This window comes from Cornus florida, unplaced genomic scaffold (genome assembly GCF_030987335.1).
Source record: "Cornus florida cultivar Cherokee Brave unplaced genomic scaffold, ASM3098733v1 CherokeeBrave_3.0.0_Hap2_Chr06, whole genome shotgun sequence".
Lineage (NCBI taxonomy): Eukaryota > Viridiplantae > Streptophyta > Magnoliopsida > Cornales > Cornaceae > Cornus > Cornus florida.
In genome coordinates this window covers 107,515,266-107,538,782 of record NW_026775576.1, presented here as the reverse complement: position 1 = coordinate 107,538,782, position 23,517 = coordinate 107,515,266, and the positions used below count along the sequence as shown (strand labels likewise).

Below are 23,517 nucleotides of genomic sequence, written 5' to 3'. Positions count from 1 at the left end.
CGAGTCACTAAAAACATTCAAATTCCTAACCTTAAGTTCTTTGGCAAGCTTTATTCCTGCCAGCAACGCTTCATACTCTGCCTCATTGTTCGTGGCTGCGAATTCAAGCCGAAGCGCTTGGTTTAAGGCTGTACCTTCTGGAGTCTGCAGTTTGATCCCAATGCCTGCACCCATCTGATTTGAGGATCCATCAATGAATAGTTTCCATAAGCACTTACAAAGATCCTCCTCCACGTCCTCTGAATCACACTCTAGTAAAAAATCTGCCACCGTCTGCCCTTTGACTGCTGTTCTAGGTTCGTATGTGATATCAAATGAGCTTAACTCTATAGCCCACTTCGTCATTCTTCCGGAGAGATCCAGTTTGTGCAGGATTATTCTAATAGGGAAAGTGGTTAGAACGATAATAGGATGGGATTCAAAATAATGCCTGAGCTTTCTTTTCGTATGCACTAGCGAGAGTATCACCCGCTCTACCTTTGAATAACGTCTTTAGGCCTCAATCATTGTCTTGCTAACATAGAACACTGGATATTGCTTCCCTTTTGCGTAGTGGACCAGAACGCCACTTGTCGCGATGTTGGACACTCCGAGATACAAAAACAGTTTTTCGCCTAATTCTGGAGCTGACAGTACCGGAAGGTTCTGCATATATTTTTTCAGAGCAGTTAACGCTAGGAGTTGTTCATCTCCCCAAACCTGCCTGCCGTGGCCCCGAATTGTGTCAAAAAATGGTTTGCATCGATCTGACAATTTGGAAATGAAACGGCTCAGTGCAGCAATCCGTCCTGTAAGTGTTTGCACTTCTTTGATTGTCGTCGGCTCGGCATTCTTAGTCAGAGCATCTGCTTGGGCAGGGCTTGCCTCGATGCCTCTGAGATTAACCATGTGCCCTAGGAATTGGCCTGAACTTACACCGAACGAGCACTTGGTCGGATTGAGCTTCATTCCATATCACCGCAAAACATCAAACACGCCTCGAAGATGCTACACATGATCAGCTTTCTTCTTACTTTTGACCACCATATCATCAATGTAAGCCTCCACTGTCTTCCCTATTTGTTCCGTAAAAATCTTGCTAATAAGTCTTTGGTAAGTTGCCCCGGCGTTCTTTAGTCCGAACGGCATAACTTTGTAGCAATACGTCCCGCGTTCAGTAACGAAAGAAGTTTTTTCTTCATCAACGGGGTCTATGGGGATCTGATTATAACCCGAATAAGCATCTAAAAAGGTCAAGCGTTCATATCCAGTAGTTGCATCCACCATCTGATCAATCTTTGGCAGCGGGAAGCTATCCTTCGGACAAGCTTTGTTTAAATTGGTAAAATCAATGCATACGCGCCATTTCCCATTTTTCTTTTGCACAACGACCACATTCGATAGCCAGTCGGGGTAGTACACTTCTCCTACGAACCCCGCATCAAGCAGCTTATCAACTTCCTCGACAATAATTCGGTTGCGCTCGGGGGCAAACCGTCGCTGCTTCTGCTTTATAGGTTTTGCATTGGGGTTAACGTTCAAGGAATGACAAGATACCGGAGGATCGATCCAGGGCATATCTAGGTGACTCCATGCGAACACATCTGCATTTTGAGACAAAAAAATCAACTAATTCCTGCTTTTCCTCCTCAACGAGTCGTTCCCCTACTCTGGTTGTTCGTTCTGGTCGAAACTGATCGATCTGCACATCAAGCAGGGGTTCTTCAGTCAAGCCTACTGGTTCCTCCTCTCCATTCTGCTTGGATGGAGGCTCTTGTAATTGTTATCTCGGACTTACTGAACGAATGAGAGCTTTCCCTTTTCCGGCATGTTTCATCGTTACAGAGTAACATTCTTTTGCTGCAACTTGGTCTCCATGAATGTCAATCACTTTGGTTCCGTCCGGTGCCAGGCATCTCATTACCTGATGCAGAGTGGAAGGAACACCTCGAACTCTATGGATCCACCCTCTGCCCATCAGAAGATTGTAAGAGGGATGAATTTCAACAACTACAAAGGTTTCCATCAAAACCCTCTCGGCAGCATGTACCGCTACCTCCACCGTGCCGACAGGCTCCACTCGCTTTCCATCAAACCCTAATAGTGGATTCCCGGTGGATTTCAGCTGATCCTGTTTGATCTCGAGCCGATCGAATGTATCTCTTGGCATGATGTTCGCACTACTTCCAGGGTCAATTAGAACTCTGCGCACCAAGCATTTGGCCACTGTCAAACTTACGACCAGTGGGTCCTCATGAGGGATCTGAATACGCAACAAGTCTGTTGCGTCAAACTTTATCTGCGTTGATGCGCTCTACTGGTGCAGAGTGTTTACACTACCTATCATTCTCTTCATCCGTGCCTGACGAAGGCGTGTTCGAAGCAGTTAATCTGATTCCTCAGCAGGTTCTGGCCGACCGTGAATTGCATTAATTACTCGAACTGGTTGCGTGTTGTGAGAATTCGACTTCTGATTCTTCTTCACATGCTCCATTGGCTGGTTCTGCTCCACCGCTGGTCCTTGAATATAACTAAGGAGATTGAGATGGAGGAGTGAAATCAGGGCCTCGCCGGGAAGAAGGCCAGCACCGGTTCTAATATTCACTTCTCGGGGGTAGTTTCTAATTTCTACATCGTCAGGAAGGTGAAGTTTCATGCGAAGAACGTCTAGATCTACTGTCATGGTGAGAATGAATGAGGATTACGGGGAGGAGAAAGAAGTCTTCCAAAACAAAAATGCAAATGAAACTAACCTTATAGAGTGAAAATGGCAGAGAGTATTGCAAAGCCACTGGAAGGAAGATCTTTCGCAAGAGATTGCCGGAGAGGATTCAAACAGCAAAAGGTGAGATGGAGACGGTAAAGAGGATCGATGGAGAATCAATGGAGCTTATAAAGACGAGATGAGCCCAAGAGCCGAGGAGTCAGGAAAGCGATGGGTTGTCTTTTTGAATCTCGAAGCGCCGACCCCTAGATCTAACCGTCCATTCTTCCACACGATCTCTTCGAGCCGTCAGGTCATCGTTAGCAACCTCTAATAATTACCCCCTAATCAATAAGGGGTAATTATGGGGGCAGTTGAGGATGCGGCAAGTGGCATGGGTCGGATATGGTTCGCAGGAACAAGATCGGGTCGAATGATTGAAGTAGGATCCATGCCAAAGCACCCTGGAATGGGCCGAACCTAGGAGGTCCATCGAGGAAGGTCAAACCCATTGCAAGACCCAGCCCAGAAGGAAGAGAGCTTTCGAATATAGGCCCAATGTAATTGGTTAACTGCAATAAAGGTCATGGCCTATAAATAGACCATGACGGGTGGAAAGTGAGGGCAGAACGCTAGAGAGAGAGAAAGAGAGAAGAAACGAAATCTTGTATCTTCAGGAGCATATTTGGTTTTAGAGTTTTGTGATTTTCATCTCAATGAGGTAGGGATGTGTTGAATATGTAAGGTTACGTCTTCTTTGCATTTTGTGAGTTAGTTTGAAGTTATACATGCATGTGTGTGTGTGTTTAAAATTGCATATATTGATTAATAATGCTCTTCTATGATGATTAATATCATAGTTAGTAATTGCGTGTCTATTATGATTTTTAGAATCTATTTTGTAATATTTGTTGATGATAAGATGTTTATTTGATTTCGTGAGGTTGTATGAGTTATGGACGCTTTAATTTACAAATATTACATTGTGACACCCCAAATTTTTATTTCTGCCTCAAATCATAATTAAGCCTGGATTTTATATTAGGAGACTTTGTTTATATTATTGGGAGGTGTTATATTTCATTTTTTGGAGGTGGGTTATACTTGGAATTAGATATAAATTTTGAGAGTTTATTTGGAGACATGCATGATTTTCTTTAGTTAGTGATGGGCATTTGGAGATTAAGTAAAAGTTTATTAAGTGGAGATACATGTGGCAATCTTATAGGAAAACTTAAAACGATGTGTCCTTACAATCAGCCCACATAAAGACGCGTTAGTAATCCATGGCTTTTACAATTCAAGCGTGTCCCACACTTGGGGGGATGAAACAGAAAACTAAGGTGTAGTAGGAAAGGGAAAAATGAAGAGAGGATTAGAGAGAAGAAGGAGCAGAACCGAAAGAATAAGTAGAGGGAGGTTCGGTCATGGAAGAAAATAAAGGGAAGAAAGGATTAAGGAAGTGCTAGCCAGATTTCCACCAGCCTTTCACCATCACCTTATGCGTGTTCATTTCCATTATCATCTCACCTTTTCTAGCATGATTGAGGTAGGGTTTACTGTAACATTTGTTTATTTGGTAATTTTGGTTCCCTATTTTACATTTTGTAGCCATGAAAGTGTTCCTTGTGTTACAATTTCATGTGTTTTGCAGAACCCTTGTGATTACTACTTGATTCTTGCCATTATTGTTAAAATCCTTGTGCCTCATCTATTTGAATGTTGTTGTTTTATCCTTATGTGTAATTGAGCTGCATATAACTCCTATACTTGAAAAACATGTTCTTCGTGGCGATGTCCTATGCTGGAATTTCCTTAGAAACTTTTGTTACAGTTTATTCCTACTGGGACCTTGTGTCTCACCCCACCATATTGCAGGTTCCATTGATTATTTGAAGAGCAATTGGAGTTGCAGATTTGCTTGTTAGAGACTAGCATGATATTGTATAGCAAGTGTTTGATATAATGCCTGTGCTTTTATTTTTGAGGAAATTGATGTAAGATGAGAATTTTATTTAATATTGTTGAAAATTGTATCATTGTGGACATTTTATGGACTGTTCTTTAGGATTCTTATGAGTTGTAGCTTGAAGTAGGTGTTTGGGGATAAACAAGGATTTTGTATTTTTGTGGAAATTCAATAATTTCTCCAAGGAGTTGTATTAATCCAAATGCTATGAAACTTTTATTACAGGTTTTTCTACATGTCTAGGAGCTCTCAAATTAATTTCGTAATTTTTATACCAGCATATATTTTTATAAAAATCTGACAGTGCAGGCTGTCCATATTTAAATCGCAGCTGGAAAACCGATTTTAAATGAATTATTTGACCAACTTCTTGACACCGGATCTTTATCAAAATTTCCAATTTTATACTTTCCTAAGTCTAATTTCTAAAAACTAATTTATTGGAATTTTCTTAGCTCTGGATATTTTTTTCAAATGAACGAAGTTTACCGAAAACTTTATTTTAAGCTCATTCTTTGACTGCCATTTTCCTTTCAAAAACTGATTTTATTGGCAAAGCTAGCTTAAGTTGCTGGGAATTGCAGTTTCACATTACCCTTTGAGTCTAGTTTTTAAATCATTTTCGTTTACTCCATTTTGATTTAAAATGAAATTTCTATGAATATTTAATTAGTTGCAGCGCATATTTTGTTTTGAGGTTGTTTGTGATGTGTTTAAGTTGATAATTATCGGAGTAGCGCAGCAGGATTTTGTTTGTGGTTATTTGGGTTGAAGTAGGACCAAGAAGGGTCTGATTTTATTTGGATGGTTTTTCGAAACTTGTTTTGTCATAACCCCTATTTTTTGGTTGTTACATACATGGTATATAGTTATGTGGATCGCATGTGAGTTGATTTCGGAAATATAACAATGTGGTTATTAAAGTTATTTTGGAATTGATATTTCGATTATAAATGATGACTAAGATGCTTAGTTGATTTTGTGCATGACCATGGTCGGTATACTTGTGATAGTGGATTTGTGAGACTTTGTGGAAAGCATGATGTTTATTAATACTTTGGAAGCATGATATTTGGTTGCGTAGTATGCATGTTTTTGATATATTTGCTCATTAGGATATTAGAGCTTGTTATGGTCATATCATGCCTTATTTGTTATCATTGCATTTTTTAGCATGCCATTAGACTTTAGGACATGTTCCGTGTAGAAAGCATGAGTTTATATGCGCTTGTAAATTGCAATTTGGTTATATATGGTATGTGATACCTTATGGATTTGGTTGACTATTTTTGGGATATTCTTGGAACCAATGTTCGTTAACTTTGAGAATGTGAGAGTTTGGCTCTCACGGGTGAGCTCAGGCTCCCCATTTGTAAAGTGGCCGCTAGGATAGTTCCCAGCGGGTTAGTAGCCCGACAACAGTTATTTTTTTGGGTGGGTACCACGGTTCGAGTCCGTTAATAACCAAACTTTTTTTGTGCACGTAGTACGTTTGATCGTGTTTGTGTGAGTCCAAGTCATCCCTATTATGTGATTTCGGATCCTATTTTGAGTTGACAATCCATGTGTAGTTGCAACTTGTTTACTTTTATATTTCATTTGCTAGGTTTTGATTAGTAGAAATGGAATGGATCTTGCATACATTTATTGAGGGTTTTATTGTGTCTATTTCATGCCTATTCGCTAATGATAGATTAGGATGACGCCTTTAGGATTTTCCCATAAATTAGACGCTATGGAGCTTGTCCCTTGCATTGTTGACACGGACTTTACTTGTGAAGCCAAGGAAATGTAGCACGTGTATGTACCTAGTATTGACCTACTGAGCCTTGTAGCTCACCCCTTCGTTGATTCCCCTTTCAGGTTGAGGCTTAGCTTTAGAGGACGATGCTTCTCTCTTCACTTGTTTTTGGATATTATATCGAAGTATATGTATCTTTGTCTTCATTTCATATTGTGGCAATCTTGGTTTTGTAATCGGATTCATATGTGTAATTGTCTCTATTTCATAGGATATCTTTTCCGGATCTTGTATTTGAGGTGAGGAGCATATTTGAGATGTTGGTACACATTTTAAATGCACACCCAATGTATGTTTCACACTCTCTTTGGTTCACAAAAGTCCTTGCCTTGTGTAGGCATCTTAGTTGGACATTTTTTTATTCATGTTTGAGCATTGGGCATGCTTAGGAGTAGTTTGGTTAAGGTTTGTTGCATTAGAGTTCATTCACAGTTGCCATTTTTCGAGTTCCCAAGTGGGGAGCCAACTCCTTTCTTAAGGGAGTCGACTCCCGGTGTCTTTCTTTGCATTTACTGTGGCACAGTAGCAAAAATCCATATTTTTTTAGAAAGGAGCCATCTCCTTTCAAATGGAGCCGACTCCCTCAACCCAAGGAGCCAACTCCTTTCAAAAGAAGCTTGCTTCCTTTCTACTGCTTGGTAGTTTCGAACTGTTGATTTCAAATGACCATAACTTACTCATTTTAAATCGAAATTAGGTCATTCTTGAGCCTAAATTGAAGAATTTTGAGTCAGATTTTCAATTGTACGAATCCCATTTTCATGTTCCAACTGTGGTGTGAGTTATGTCATTTTTAGTGAGACATACTCATGAAATCTTTTATTCCGGGGATGCCCAATTGTGGGAATTCATCTCCCTTTTGTTTTCGACCTCACGTAGTGTTATTTTATGATTGATTGGATCTCATTTTACTTCATTGAGTTCATATTTGGGTTCACATTCGCATTTCGTACTAGTTATCGGGTCAGGTTTGGGTTTCTCAGTTGACAAACCGATTTATGATTTTTAGGGTCGTCACATCTCTGCAGGACAACTGGACAAGTGCAGATTTCATGCGCCTCCACCGTCGTGGAATACGCTGGTAATTTCGGGGTCGCACCACTAGTCAGGAACGAATATAAGATGTGCAATAAGAAAGCTAATGTTGTCCACCGTCGTCAACAAAATCAGGCCGTAACGAAACGATAGGGTTTTCAAGAACAAAAATGTACACAAATCGTGATTTTGAGGCAAATTACGGATCTGGTGAGACATAAATTACTATCCAGAAGCGTGAAGGACTCGCCTCTTATAAGACAACTGATGATTGAGTGGGAACTTCCGGCGTCGTTCGCCCGACCTCCTCCGGAGCCGACTGATTGATCAATTTAGGGTTTTGCCCTTTTGCTTTGTTCACCGGATTGTTTGTATGTCTGAGACACGCATAGTCCATGTTTTGTGGATTGGGTTCCCCATTCATAGGCTTGGCCTTAATCTTTTAATTATTCTTCATTTATACAATATTTAACTTCCCAAAAAAAAAAAAAAAAACCACCAACAACAATGACTTCAGCATTCAATAATAAATTTACATACATATATTGCCTGATTTAATAATTTTGTTATAATTACAGATAATCCATATCATAATCTCTATGCATATATTTATATTTTATTGAATAGATTTTTATATGTATGATATATGTATTTATGTAATGCATTGTCATTACACTGAATACTGAAAATTTTGTTATTCCATTATAACATTGTATGTGATCTCATATATTAGTATATATGTGTGTAAATTTATTACTAAATGCTCAAGTAATTGCTAATGTCAGAATATGATATTAGAGAGGGTTAGTTTGGTTCAATAAAATAATTTGTAAAAGTTAAAAAGGTAATTTTAATAATTTAAATAGGTCAGCTAATCAGTCAAAGGAAATAATGTTATTGGAGTGTCATTGTTAAATTTATTAAATCCAAGTGGTGACATTTTAAAAAAAATAAATCATATTGTATCTTTTGTAAAAAATCCAAGCTTCAGAGTGTCATTGTAAATTATCCAATAAATTATATCTCAGCCATAAGAAAAATTAGTTTTACATTTTGATTTATGAAGTTTTTATTCAACTGTAAAGATTTTCCATTCTTAAAGTTCAAAAAGCACTAGGGCAACTCTTGAGCTATTACTACCATTGTTGTCCGGACACACTTAAGAGTGTACAGTTCTTTTAATTGACTATTAGAAATCAAATTAATCTTTTCTTTATTTTTTCTTTTCGTAAAAGTGTACAGTTCTCTTAATTGACTACGTAGTATTAGAAATCAAATTAATCTTTTCTTTATTTCTTTCTTTTTTGTCACGAAAAGAAAAAATAAAGAAAGAAGAGCAAATTTTATCAATTTGAATATTATGCTGTGTTTGGTGGAAAGACAGGAAGGGATATAGAGAGAAAATAGAAAGGAAGAAACTAATTTCATTTGTTCCATAGAAATGATACAAGAAAAAAGAAGTACAAGAAGGATGATCAATCCGTCATTTTTTACAAATTTTCAAACAGAAAGCTAAGGGTGCGTTTAGTAATGTTTTGGTTTTCTATTCTTGCAGTAGCAAAAAAACAGAAACATAATTTTGTTTTTCAAAGTAAAAACAGAAACATAAAATAACGTTTGGTAACCTTTGCTGTTGCCACAATTTTAATAACAAAAAACAAAAAGTAGTGTTTAGTAAAACATTTGTTACAAATTTTTTTTTTTTTTTTTGGAAATTTTTTTAATTTATTTTTTCATCCATTTATCAAAATGTAACTTTCAATCACAATAAAAGATATAATCTAAAAAGGAAAATATATATATATATATATATATAAGGCAAGATAAGCGTACAATTGTATAATGTATATATATAGAATATAAAAATAGATTTTATATATACATATATATTAACAAAAAATCTGAAAACAAACCATAACCAATACATGTATAACAGTCAAAAAAAGGAAAAAAATAAAATAAAGGGCGTACAGTTGTATAATGTATATATATATATATATATATATATATATATATAGATTTTGTACAATGTATACATATATAGAATATAAAAGTACTAATGGAGTTGATAGAAAAAAATATAAACCTACTCTACCCTCGATAAGATTGATTAGATTTCATTATCAAGGATAAGGAAATCAAATCTGACTTGGTTCAACAAGTAAGAATAATCCTACAATAACTGGAGGAGGTCAAAATGATTAAATCATATCCCGACAAATCTGGTAATAAATCTCCTATGATTTCGCACAAGCGGAAGATAAGGTCAACCATCGACATCAGCGGAACGATTTTGATTCTAATCGACAGCCATAAATAGGGCATCAAGCCATTAAAGAAGGTACGACGTAAAAACTATTATTAATCCCTGCCTTCTTTTTAGACCTCCGTGACTAATTTGATCGTCGGAGAGCTCTTGGCGGGCACCACCGTCAAGGTTCATCGATCTTCTCCTCTTTTCCTTGCAGGAAAACGGTATCGTATCGAACTGCGAGAATTTCAGCCTCAACAGTTGGCGCCGTCTGTGGGAATCACGATTCCCTTGAATCAATTAATTACTCGTTGGGTATATACGTTTGCAGTCCGGTATGGTTACCGAAGGAACACAGTCGCAGGGATCTGGTCAAAGGGTAGAGTCGGGTGAAAACCTGGACGTCCCAAACGACCAGGCACGGCTTGCAGCGTTGGAACTACAGGTTCAAACTCTGAGTCAGGGTATGAACCAGTTGATCCAGCAAAATGCAACGCTCTTGCAACACCTTGTTCCACCGGCTCAACAAAACTTTTCAGGACAAGATCTTTCAAGTCCAAACGGAGGTAATGAAAATCTTGAAGAGATGGATAATCATTCCCCCCAAAATGAGACTGAAGTGGAAGCAAGCCAGGTGGGAACCCGACATAGAGAGGTGGTTCACCCATTTCTCCTACGGAGTTCCCGACCTCCTGAAAGCATAGCCTTCTGTCTTAAGGAAAAGACAAAGAAAGTTACCTATCTCGACTTGCAGATCAAGGATCTTAAGGGGAAAATGGAAGATGTAATGCAGGCTATGAAAGCGAAAGGTCCTGCTGCCGTAGATGACCTGGTACAAAGGACCAACTTGCCTTTCAGCCCCGCCGTTATGAAATGTCCACTACCTAGCAAGTTCAGGATGCCCTCGTTCGAAAGCTTCGATGGGACCAAAGATCCCCTCGATCACCTGGAAAGTTTTCAAGCTCTTATGCATTTACACGCTGTGCCAGATGAAATCATGTGCCGAGCTTTTCCCACTACACTGAAGGGATCAGCGAGAGTTTGGTTCAACAAGTTGAAGCCAGGAACCATCAACACCTTCGAAGAATTGAGTAAGCAGTTTGTGAGCCACTTCATTGCAGGTCAGAGGCATAGGAGGCCGGCTACCTACCTGTTTACCGTGGAGCAACAAAAGGAAGAGTCAATTCGGGAATACATCACCTGATTCAACGCAGAGATGTTGCAGGTAGAAGAGGCGGACGACAAGGTAGCTTTGACCGCTTTCATAGGAGGACTCCAAACCTCCAGATTCTTATTCTCCTTATCAAAAGAACCTCCCACCAGCATGATAGAGTTGCTGGTCAGAGCATAAAAACACATCAACGCTGAAGACACCATGAGTGCACGGAAGGAAGGAAAGGACAAGAAGAGGCCAGCCCCTCTCGCCAGGGATGAAAATAATACTAAATATAAGAAATCGTTCTTCAGCCAGAGTGACATCACATATCATGAGAATGACTCAGATAAGTATACCGACTAGAAATTGTCTCGCGGCTAGAATTAGCCTTATCAAGTCATTCACAATAAAGACTGGGGGCATCTTAGTTAATCATTTTAAATGGAGGGTAGCTCCATCACGTGTTGTTTTGTTTTTAATAATGATGGTCTTTAATAAAATTCTTTTTAGTTTATACGTGCAGTATCCCCGTACTATAAGGGATAGTAAATGAGTGTCCTGTATTACAAGGACCCGGGCTGAATGAATCCCGTAATCCGTATCCCCGTACTATAAAGGAATAGTAAATGAGAGTCCTGTATTACAAGGACTTGGGCTGAATGAATCCCGTCATCCATATCCCTGGACTATAGGGGATAAGTATCTTGTATTATCAAGACCCAGGTTGAATGAATCCCGTAATCCATATCCCTGTAATATAAGGGATAATAAATGAATGTCATGTACTACAAGGACCTGAGTTGGATGAATCCCATAATTAATATCCCCTTATAATAAGGGATAGTAAATACAAATCCTTTATTAAAGAGGTGAGCTGAGTAAAACTCGTAAAGTTCAATTCCCTTACTAAAGGGACGAGCTGAATTCCCTTATTAAGGAGTGAAACTCATATAATTTATTCCCTTATAAAAGGAAGAGTACTGTTCCCTCGGGTGAAAAAAAAAAAAAAAAAAACAAAAAAAAAAACAAAACAAAAACCCAGAGTTACTATTCACATGAATAGTGCCCGCGGGCACTATTCACAGGGGTATTAAAAAAAAAAAAAAAAAAAAATTCCCTGAGTTACTATTTACGTGAATAGTACCCGCGGGTACTGTTCATCGGGGTTGAAAAAAAAAAAAAGAAAGAAAGAAAAGAAAAGAAAAGAAAAAGTATTATTATTATTTATTACATTCCCAAAGCTAGACGTGCAAGCTTGGGAATGGGGGGCAACTGATAGGGAAAAATATAAACCTACTCTACCCTCGATAAGATTGATTAGATTTCATTATCAAGGATAATGAAATCAAATCTGACGTGGTTCAACAAGTAAGAATAATCCTACTATAACTGGAGGAGGTCAAAATGATTAAATCATATCCCGACAAATCTGGTAATAAATCTCCTATGATTTCGCACAAGCGGAAGATAAGGTCAACCATCGACATCAGCGGAACGATTTTGATTCCAATCGACAGCCATAAATAGGGCATCAAGCCATTAAAGAATGTACGACATAAAAACTATTATGAATCCCTACCTTCTTTTTACTAAACATGATTTTTGTATTTGTTTCTTCTTTTTAGACCTCCGTGACTAATTTGATCGTCGGAGAGCTCTTGACAGGCACCACCGTCAAGGTTCATCGATCTTCTCCTCTCTTCCTTGCAGGAAAACGGTATCGTATCGGACTGCGTGAATTTCAGACTCAACAGGAGTAATGTCAGTAGTTGTGTATTAATGGAAGAGTAATGTCAGTTGTTGAGTAAAAAACGAGGGAAACAGTGGTGAAAACGTTTCCTCTGCTACAGTGAAAAAACACAGAAAACATCATTTTGATGTTTTCTCTTTCTTTCATAAAAATGAGAAATGTTTTTCATTAAGAGGAAACAAAAACAAATTACTAAACATGATTTTTGTATTTGTTTCTTCTTTTTAAGGATTGACAACAGAAAAAAAAAAAAAAATGTTTTGGATTACTAAACACACCCTAATATATGTGTTTTGATTAAGTGTTTGTTGCACCACTACATCATTGCAACCAATAATTTCTCGAAGAGAGGAGGGAAGACAAGTGGATTATTATAGAAGTTTTAAATTAAGTATTATCCTATATTATTCAACTTTTAAATTACAATATTATCCTCTATAAATTACAATATAATAAATATTATTAAATATAATGATAAAAACAATTAAAACTTTATATTTTTCTCTCTTTTAACGAATATAGTAAATTATGAATTTATTCTCTTCTTTTATATCCAACCCAATAAAAAGAAGGAAATACATAATCTTTTTCCTAATGCTATGCTCAGTAAGAAGGAAGGAAGGAAGAGGTGCGAAGGGAAAATAGGAAGGAACGAACAAAAGAAAAATAGGAAGGCTGAGTCATCCTTCAACGAGGGAAGCAAAAGTTTTGAATTAAATACTATCCTAAATTATATAAGTTTTAAATTACCGTACTATTCTCTATAAATTACAATATTATAAATATTATTGGATATAATAATAAAAACAATTAAAACTTTCTTTTTCACCAACAAACCAGTGGCCGGTACCGAACTCCTACTTTCCAAAGGGAGGGGGAGGCATGGGTGTGAAAGTCAATTAAAAAAAAAAAAAAAAACTTCCTTTTTCCTTTTCTCTTAATTAAAGTAAATTATGAGTTTATTCTCTTCTATTCAACCGAATAAAAATACACAATCTCTTCCCTAAAAATATCTCATCCTTCCATTATTCTCTTCCTTTCATCTAATTTTTATCCAATTTTTTCTTTCATACTGAACAGAGCATAAAGATGTGTGACATGTCTCATCCATCCCTTCCATCCAATTTTTTTCTTTTTTACCGAACAGAACATTAATCAAATTTGACTCAATACACCTCCCTAATTCCAAGTTTGCACCATCAGTTTGTAAATCATGATGACATAAAATATATATGTATATACATCCCCAATGATAATTCAGTACATATATAAATTGCGAGTACAATTAAAAAAAAAAAAAAAAAAAATTCTCTTAATTAACAAAAATTATAAGTTTATTCTCTTCTATCCAACCGAATAAAAAAGAATAAAAATACACAATCTATTCCCCAGAAATGTCTCATCCTTCCATTATTCAAATTTGAGTCAATACACCACCCTAATTCCAAGTTTGCACCATCAGTTTGTAAATCATGATGACATATAATATATATGTATATACATCCCCAATGATAATTCAGTACAAACATAAATTGGGCGTTCTACAATTAAATCCCTTCCCATTATCATTATCAAAATGCTTCGAACTTTTTTCAAAAGCAAGTGAATATATATATATATATAACGGTTTCAAGTATTCCGAGTGAAAAAGAAGTCGATCTTGATACTTGATATTATTATCATATCCCACCTCTCATATTTTCTCCTCAAAATTCAGCTTCATTTAAAGGCACATACAAACATGTCATGTACCTCTGTTTCCATCTTTTGGGCAGATATTTTTGGCCACATATACAGATTTGAAGAAAAGTTCTGAGTCAGATAAAAATATCAAATAAAACAAAGTGTATTACATTGCCGAAGGGAAGACTTGCAGTCTTTCCTAGTCAAATGGATCTATTCTCGGATCATGCTCGCTCGCCATTACCATCCCCGTGCATAGACAAGTTGGGCACATTACCTAAGAAAACACAGACGACTAGATAAGAAATTTGATAAAAGATGGTCACGTTACAATAGTTGTCAACAATTGTAAACACTTAAGCATTCATTACCTCCAACCAGCAAACCTGTTTTTTTTTTTTCTTGGAATGTGACCGGCAAACGTTGTACAAGCAATATGGTAACATTTATGGTCAAAGAAAGACATATAACAATAGTTTGTCTGCTAATATTATCAGGCATATTAAAGTCCTTATTTGTGAAGCGTTACAACTTTCGAAAGATGTTCAAGCAATATGCTAACATTTATGGTCAAAGAAAGACATATAACAATAGTTTGTCTGCTAATATTATCAGGCATATTATATGTAAAGTCCTTATTTGTGAAGCGTTAGAACTTTGGAAAGATGTTTCTTCATCAAATCACTATTTTTTACCTTTTTTGTTAACAAGAACAATTCTGAAGAGGTGAATCAAACCACACAGACATTTTTCCAACAGATAAGTTTATATGAAACAAATTTATTCTGAATAATTGCTTTGATGCCAGTTTGTATTCCATGAAGCTTGAGTTGAATAATTATATACCTTTCCTGCCCCTGAGCAGTTTAGACACCTTTGAGTTGTGGGCGCTCGTAATGGGTGATTAGAAGCAATGGTCGCTGAAATGGGTTCAATATTTAAACACACGCCACTTGCAGAACAACGGGCACAGGCCAAGTATCCTGTGCAGAGGATCACATGAACAAATAAATGACAGAACTTTTGCTATTTAAAACAACACAAGACCTTCTAACATCATATTGTAGCAATATAACTCACTAACAAGGAAGAATAACCTGACCTAAAATGGAACGCTTCATTACTTAAATCTGCTATGTTTACAGGAATCTGGTACAAGATTTTAACCAGCAATCCTATATCTAGTGACTGGTGGCTTGAATCTTGATATACCAAGATTTCAGTGCTCCAAGAATGAATGGAAATATTAAACATATTGTTGTACATAATTAGATCAATTGATTCAAGTAACAGGCTAACTTCAATTATAATTATTGGAGTACCTCTGACAATAAGAATAAAGCAAGCAGATAATTTTAATATTAAAATTTTGGGTCAATTTCACTGACACCCCCTCAGGTCTGGCCAGATATTACCTTCAAACAACTTTCGAAAATTACTATCACTCATACTATAAATGTTTGTTCCGTTTTTCACTAACACCCCAACTGTTAACTTTAGGCATTTGACACTATACAAAATGACTTAAATGCCCTTTGACTTTGTCAAAAAAAATCTTTAACTTAAAAGAAATATACTAAAAGACTAAATGTTTTGCAAATTTACAATTATATATGTATATATGAGTATATATATAGTGTGTGTGTGTATATATTTGAGGTGTATCGGTACTCTAGCAACCACCTCTTACATCACCACCACTGCAACTGGTAGCCGCCCGGTACCACCACGGCGGCAATATCCCAACTGCCACCGCCACCTCACCCCAAAATCACCTGCAGTAACCACCACCACACCCAACAACTAACAGAGGCACCACCACCATGAACTCCACCCTCATATCTACCACCAGATCTCAGTCGGATGCACACCCATTAACGACGTCGATCTACTAAGAACAAGTGGTGTGATTTGTTTCTGATGGATTGCTGTGTCTAGAGATGGAATAAATTGTAGTTAGGGAATAGTTGAAAAGGGAAACAGAGTATCTCATTCTCTTTCTGATTGTTCTTGTTGGATTTTTGGGAGGTCAAAGTTTGGCGTGTGTTGATGTTGTAAAAAATGGAACATTCTCAATGAAAAATTAGGGCTTGTGAATTCAATAGATGAAGAGAGAAAATTAGGATTTGAACAAATTAGGGTTTGGTTAATAAACTTGGTGGTAATTTGATGCCTGTGTTCTTCATTAGGTGAAGCAATCCAAAAACAATGACCAAAGCTGTGATGACGAATTGAAGAAACCAATTGAGATGCCATAGGAAATCCAGAGATGCATTGATGACTCTGCATGCCTAGGTTCCAGATTAAAATTTTTAGGAATTTCCATCGATAAATTGAATTAAGCCAGAGAAACACCATACACATATGTATATGTGTATACATATACACGAATATATATATATATGTGTGTGTGTGTAGGACTCTATTTTCTCACTAATTACGTGTTTTACATTCAACAAACAAGGAAACTTTATGCGTAGCCTTCCAAGTTTTCTCCATTTTTCCTTTTCTTTCCAAATCCTTCAAAGGAAAGGAAAAGGAACCAAAAGAACCGTTTATGGAAATAATAATAATAATTAAAATAAAAAAATCATTGGTGATGAAGGGCAACACAAGTGAATTTGGCAGTGGAGATGAAAGAAGAGGTAGATTAGTTAAAAGGTCGACTCTGGCAATGATGGTGTGGTGGTGGGGGGTGGCCGTGCCGGCTTGGAAGAGAGAATGAGTGAGTGAAAGTGAGGGTGAGGGGGTAATTTTGTCTTTTTACAATTATAAGGTTTTAAATTAAAAGGCATTAAAAAAATAAGGGTAAAAATGTCATTGCACACCCATTTTGACGGTGTTAGTGACAGAAAAGTGATTTGGGGTGTGAGTGATAGTATTTTTCGAAAGATGTTTCAAGGTGATATTTGGCCAAACTTGAGAGGGTGTCAATGAAATTAACCCTAAAATTTTAAGAACAAACTCTGTATCTCAATCAGACCTGAGCCCTGTCAGCTTAATCTCAACCTATTCTTCAGTTCAAGTTTTAGTTTCAAGGATTGAAATAGAAATTGAAATAGAACAAGAGAATCTTGCTTCCTGTTCTAATACGAGTTTATGAGTTGCATAAGGGATGCAGTGGAAGAGGGTTGCAAACCCCGTGTTCATTGAAAAAAAAACTTAATGTATCCTGCAAAAATAATAATTATATCAATAGTCATAATAATATGATTCTAGAGGGAGCAATTGAATGACGTTTGATGGGCAAGAAAAAGGTCTCACAACAAATTGACACATACCGGTTCCATGGCAATACTTGCACCTTTTCTTCTCTTGTTGCTCAACATTGTTAGCTTCAATTAACATCAAAGCCGAGATTACCCCCACTGCTCCACCTGAAAATGATGCCACGATAGGATCCACCTGACTAGGTAGAGAAGATAAACAAGAAAAAATTAGGGAACTTGAAGTATTGTTATTGTTTAAAAAAAAAAAAAAAAGGAAGAAAAAAAAAACATCTATTTAGATTCTTGTGAACAAAATATAGAATATATGAAGATGCTCGTGATACACAATCCTTGTAACAGAGAGAACAAAACTTTAAGTTTTTTCGTAAGTACCTTAATTGCAGAGGCAAATGCATGCTGCGTATGAAATCTTCATATGAGGTGCCACCTATTCCTAATCTCAGCTCCAGCTGCCATTTGAAACAGGCTTGTCAGTTCAAGTAATGTCATTTTAAATCTCAAACAGTGCCATTTTTCAGCTCAACTAATGTCATTATTAATTACCATATACTGTAAAAGCTTAAGCTATTATAGAGGTGTAAGTGTAACTTAATTGATTGTATCCCCTTAATACAAAGGAACAAAAACACACACATAACATTCCCTTAGGTTCAACCATAAATAAATTTGATGGAAATTTGCCGAAATCATTCAATTAAATACAGATTGAGCTAAGAGAAACATGAGCTTATTAAAGCAACAAATTCTTAGATAGTTATAAGGATCACCATCATTATCAGGTTGGCATTAAAAAGACAGATACATAAAGAGGAAAAATCCCCCATCACAGGTTCTAGGCAAGAGAATGCAAGTGCTGGAATCGGACAAACGTCTGAACATCATCCTGAAAAAACAAATGCATGGGAGGAACAACCCATCCATTATAATTCCAAAGAAATCCTTTTGGCATCATTCTAATTCCGAAGAGAACCTGCAAAACTTTGTTTATCGACAATTGAATGGAGTTTTCTCGTATTTTGACTCGAGAATATACAGGAATATCACAATGGAGAAACTGAACTAGCCTGAAAAGCAACAAATTTGGTCAAAAATACATTTCTTATTTTTTATTTCTTGTCCAAAATCACCTGCTATGAGTTACTCCCACCCTACTATGGGTGCTTCTCGTATTAATCTTATTTATCCTTGTGTTTCCACGTCCAAGCACCCTGGTACAACTGCATCATTGTTCGATTGTGTCGCTCTTCACTAACCAAAATTCTTTACAAGTCATCATACTTTACAGAAAACAAATCTTAGATTTCATTACTTCTACCTTCAGATGCTTGTTCTTGCAAGCATAAATTAACCCAGAATTATCACAGCCAATACAAGAAAAAGGAAAGAAAAAAAAAACGAAAAAGGGCTAGCTGACATTATAGGGTTTGGGGAGGATTAGATGCATGCAGCCTTACCTCCGCATGTGGAGAGGCTTTTTCCCATTTCAAACCCGTGACCTCCAAATGCCAATACACAAAGACAAATTAAATTCAGGTAAAAAAAAAAAAAAAGAGGTACAAGAATCTGGCGCTTTTAATTTTTCATTTTTCTGAAAACTATTAAGTAGCCTGTTCGGCTTAATATGTCCTGACCTTCACATATTACTTAGAATCTAGAATTATTGAAGAATCATCTAGCTGTTTACAACCACTGCAAAGAATATCCTAAGAAAACAAAAAACTACAAAAAGTTGTTGGTTACTATTTTAAAATTTTCAAAAAACTCCATTAAAAAAAAAGCTTGTTTTCATATAAATATTTTTTATAGTTTTCTGAAAACAGTTTTCTATTTCCAGAGTTCTTGAGAATTGTTTTCAAAAAAGTTTTTCTATAACCACTTTTTATGGTTTTCTATTTCCAAAGTTTCTTGAGAATTGTTTCCAAAAAACAGAACCACACAGACCCTATAAAGTTCAGCACTTTGTTAATGATCATATGGTGAGAATAGAAGGGGAAACAATCATTTATTTGCTTCATAAACTTACTGTTGGTGCAAGAAGGCCTCCAAAGAGAATAATTGCAGATATAAACGAAAAGCTTGTCAGGTAGAGCTGCTTCAATGTCTTTGGCGTCTACCAAAAGGAACGTGCACAACTTTAGTTCAAGAATCATGACAGCCATAAAAATTCTGGAAAATCCCTACTTTAAAAGAACTAGGAGGAAATTTTTTTTGTTGTAAGTTGTTTACTGCTTGAGAAAATAGAAATACCAAGAAATGCATGAGGGCAGCCATATCAATATTTACCCAACCCATGTTAGTACACGTAGTACAACTCCAAAAAAATAAATCAATAAATAAATAAAATATATAAAACAAAAACAAATTGCAGGAACTTTAACCATCTTGCCAATTTTGGAGTTCATCTGGAGGAGTGTAATGCTTAATGGTTAAGAGTTTTCTAACTCTTTTTGGCCACCAATATACTCATGGGCCCAGACAAATGTCGTGAGTTCCACACAACTGTATCTGTATGCACTCCGTGTGTGTTTTCCTGGAGTTGGCGGAGAGTCTGTATGAAAAGAATTGTTCTGAGAATTACCACATGAGGGAGAAAGGGAATGGATGATGGGATATCGGGCATCTCATTTTCCTCCTCGCCGCTTTCATCAATAACTTTCACACTCTTTATGCGTTGTTGTACTCGCAACCTACGTACCTTTACAAAATTGATACGAAGATAACAGAATTATTCAATTGTGCCAAATGTAATATAGTAAATGATTCCATAACACGAAGGCTTTAAGAGAGGAGAAATAGTTTTGTGTATGAAAATCTTAGTTGACTTTAGAAATTAAACCTCTTCCATGAGTAGAAAGATCTTATTCCGCCTACTCCTGATGTTGTCTTGGATTTCCTGTAGCTGCATCTGAACAAAATCCTGAACTGTCTCGGGTCCTTCTATAATGCAGAAGTTGCTGCAACAGAAGATATATATATATATATAATGATATTCTCAGTAACTAATTCTTGTAATTTGAGACCATGGTAACATAAGAATATTGCATTAAGATAAAGATATAATGAGATTACCAAATCGAAAGCTTCTAATATTCTGGATATCTCGTTCGTGTGTGTGTATATATATTGTGATCTACAATCCCACTACAGAAAACAGATATAAAGCAACAAAATGAAACACGGAACTTCATTGTTTTAGAAACAAGGTGGATTCATTTCCTAGTATATAGGCAAAATATATGGCTATTACATCATTTGATTTAACCATCTGACAAAAACATTGTCTTAATTTTTCAATTAAACAAGGTCATGGATCCAGCGTCAAACAATAATATACCTCAAATTAGCAGAAATCTTCATTTCAACACCAACAATATTTTTTTTTTTTGGCTTTACATTTAAAGAAAAAGGAAAACACACACACCTTCACAAATCCAAACACATTAATATCTTCAAAGAACAGAAGAGCCTCATCTACGATAGTGCGATAGTTCTTCAGAATTGGTTGCAATCACTAAAATACCATGTGATTCCAGTGTCCCGATTAAACTAGACACTCATTCATGTTACCAACTTAAATTAAAAATATGAAAACTAAAAATTAAAGTGAAGAAAAATTATATTTTCATTTATTCTCCCAACAACAAAACGGAGGGCAATTTACAGATGAGTAAAGTAAAGAAACAAATATATATATATATATATATATATATATATATATCTCTGAAAAAAAAAAAAAAAAAGCCGAACCTTGGGATGTTATCGCCGGCAGGGATGGAGTCAGAGGCGTCCCTTGCAGAAAAACAAACAAATGGAGGTCGAAAAGCATGTTTGGATAAAGAAAGGCTTTTAGGGCTTCCATGAGAAGAGTTTCTTCTGGTGATTAAAAGTAGGGTTTTGGTAGAATCGAAATTGGAAGGGTAAATTGATGGAAGATGGCAGTAGAGAGAGAAAGTGCCCATTATACCATGCCCAGCGCAGCTGCGGGCTAATCCGAATGTTAGAGAGGGGAGACTTAAGGAGTGACGCACGCCAAAGAGCAGTTATGTTTGTAAGCAGTGAGTTATAGAATCAAGATTGGAGTGCAACAAAATGAGCCTCCTTTTATGAAAAACAGTGTTATATTCAGAAATTTTAGTGCGTGGAGAATGTTGGACGTGTAACATTCTCGATAAGCAGTGAATCCCAATTTGCTAGTGGAGAAAGTATTAAATTAGAGTAATCATACTGGGTCCCAGTTTTTGGGCCGAAAAGTTGTCACAATATTATGTGGCGTTGACATCACTCAATTCCTGACTTGTAAAACAATATTGCAATCATATAAAAAGACTATTCTACCCCCATAACCCATCAGTTCAGAATTCTCATCTTCCCATCTAACTACAGTTTTTCTCTCTCAAATTTATTCAATCTCTCAGTGAATTTCTCTCCTCCATCTCTTTGATTACTTTGTTCCCCCCTCTCCACCCCCACAACCTTTTTACTTTCCTATTGTCTTGTAAAGCATTGCACATTAAGGGTGTGTTTGGTAGGGTTGATTTGGAGGGATAGGGAGAGAAAAGAAAAGAGAGGATAGTGTAAGTTTGTGTTTGGGTAACTTAAGTGGAAGGATAGGGAGGGATAAGGAGAGATAGGGAGGGATAGCTATCCCTCCTTATCTCTTATTTGTTTTCTCCTCAAAATTGAGAAGATAGGGAGAGATAGTGAGAGAAAGGATAGTGATTTTAGTGGTATTTTGATAATACCAAAATTAGCCTCCACAAATCAATACACAGATTTAATATTCCATCCAAGTCCCATGGTTATGAAAGGGTAAAAAAGTAATTTGTCTATTATCCTTTCTTTTCTTTTCTCTCCTCTATCTTATCCAAACAAAAATAACTATCACTTCTTTTCTTTTCTCCCCTGTCTATCCAAACACAAATAGAAATTATTACTATCCTTTCTTTTCTTTTCTTTTCTTTTCTCACTAATACTATCCTTTCTTTTCTTTTCTCTTCTCTCATAACTAATACTATCCAAACACACCCTAAACCATGACACAGACCAATTTTTCTTCACAAAATCTACACGGGTACATTGAGTACAACATCGCAGAGACCCAATTTCCTTCACAATAACAAGATAAAGCTTAAAAATTAGGGTTTATACGAGATAGATGTGAAGTCGAAGAGAGTCAGAATCGAAGAAAAATAAAGTTATAAGAGGATTTGTTGGGAAACTAAAATCAAGATTTCTTCACTGAGTTCTTTTCTTATGTTTTTTATTTGAGGCAAGTCACAAAGATTTTATTAACTGACAGAAAACGATGGTTTCCAATCTAAAAGCACAGAATCCTTAGAGCAATGGGAATTACATCACCAAAAAAACATCTTCTGCTTGAGTAGCAAACCATTTTCTTTGGGTTTGATGGGTACTCTTTATTTTTACAAGATTTATTAAATTGGTTTTTGATAATGGTGGTGGTGGAAGATTGTTTATGAAGATCATACTCATAGTGCTGATGATACAATGTTGTTGTTTGGCTCTTTTCTTTTTTTTTTTTTTTTTTTTTTTTTTTTTTTTTTTTTAGGACGTGCCAGAGTCTTTTTGATTCAGATTTTGGATAATCAAACTAGATGATTGGATAACAAAATTCGTCTCTAAATAGAATCAGGCGATTGTGGAAAGCAATGATGACCCTTCCTTTAGGCTCTTCACTATCTCAATTGAGAGAACTTTTGATAAAATAAAATAAAGGGAATTAAAGAAGGGAACAAAGCAAACTGCCCAAACGTCCATCTACTCCAAGAGCAACTTACAAAACAATAATGGAGGAGACAACAAAGTCTAAGCGTCTACTTTATTCTATAAGTAGTAATCTTATACAAGAGTACAAGAAATAGCGTTTGAATCTACTAGAACTACTCCTATGAAAGGCAATAAAATACAAGTTGAATGAAAGTAAAAGACTACATTGTAA

General features: G+C 36.3%; 2 protein-coding genes and 1 long non-coding RNA gene across 5 annotated transcripts; 1 reads left to right on the top strand and 2 right to left on the bottom strand.

Annotated features, from left to right (window-relative positions):
• Positions 1-987: 987 nt before the first annotated feature.
• LOC132314788 (uncharacterized) lies at positions 988-2,662 on the bottom strand. Its single transcript, XM_059813608.1, has 5 exons — positions 2,417-2,662; positions 1,778-2,242; positions 1,580-1,681; positions 1,339-1,485; positions 988-1,200 (listed from the first exon to the last, which is right to left on the bottom strand). Exons 1-5 carry the CDS (start codon positions 2,660-2,662, stop codon positions 988-990), a joined length of 1,173 nt encoding a protein of 390 aa, XP_059669591.1.
• Positions 2,663-3,710: 1,048 nt separating this feature from the next.
• On the top strand, positions 3,711-8,031 carry LOC132313774 (uncharacterized). The gene is made up of 2 exons (XR_009483468.1): positions 3,711-4,232; positions 7,482-8,031. It is a non-coding gene; the product is annotated as an uncharacterized LOC132313774 (long non-coding RNA).
• Positions 8,032-14,288: 6,257 nt separating this feature from the next.
• Positions 14,289-21,699, bottom strand: LOC132313773 (protein ORANGE-LIKE, chloroplastic). Of its 3 annotated transcripts, XM_059812713.1 has the most exons (9): positions 21,306-21,699; positions 20,395-20,512; positions 20,137-20,253; positions 19,582-19,668; positions 19,013-19,054; positions 17,931-18,007; positions 17,610-17,737; positions 15,175-15,311; positions 14,289-14,605 (listed from the first exon to the last, which is right to left on the bottom strand). In XM_059812713.1, the coding sequence occupies exons 1-9, from the start codon at positions 21,515-21,517 to the stop codon at positions 14,528-14,530; spliced, it is 996 nt and encodes a 331-aa protein (XP_059668696.1). In that variant the 5' UTR covers positions 21,518-21,699; the 3' UTR covers positions 14,289-14,527. The 3 variants fall into 3 exon arrangements, with proteins under 3 accessions (XP_059668696.1, XP_059668697.1, XP_059668698.1); XM_059812714.1 differs by lacking the exon at positions 19,013-19,054 and having other exon boundaries at positions 21,306-21,698; XM_059812715.1 differs by lacking the exons at positions 19,013-19,054; positions 19,582-19,668 and having other exon boundaries at positions 21,306-21,697.
• Between the last annotated feature and the right edge of the window lie 1,818 nt (positions 21,700-23,517).

Coding starts and splice junctions, on each gene's coding strand:
- LOC132314788 (XM_059813608.1), bottom strand. CDS start 2,662: ATGACAGTAGATCTAGACGTTCTTCGCATGAAACTTCACCTTCCTGAC. Junction 2,243..2,416: donor ACAACACGCAACCAGTTCGA/GTAATTAATGCA, acceptor TTGCGTATTCAG/ATCCCTCATGAGGACCCACT. Junction 1,682..1,777: donor GGAAAGCTCTCATTCGTTCA/GTAAGTCCGAGA, acceptor CTTGATGTGCAG/ATCGATCAGTTTCGACCAGA.
- LOC132313773 (XM_059812713.1), bottom strand. CDS start 21,517: ATGGGCACTTTCTCTCTCTACTGCCATCTTCCATCAATTTACCCTTCC. Junction 15,312..17,609: donor CAAGTATTGCCATGGAACCG/GTATGTGTCAAT, acceptor TCCTCTGCACAG/GATACTTGGCCTGTGCCCGT. Junction 14,606..15,174: donor ACTGCTCAGGGGCAGGAAAG/GTATATAATTAT, acceptor GTGTTTTCTTAG/GTAATGTGCCCAACTTGTCT.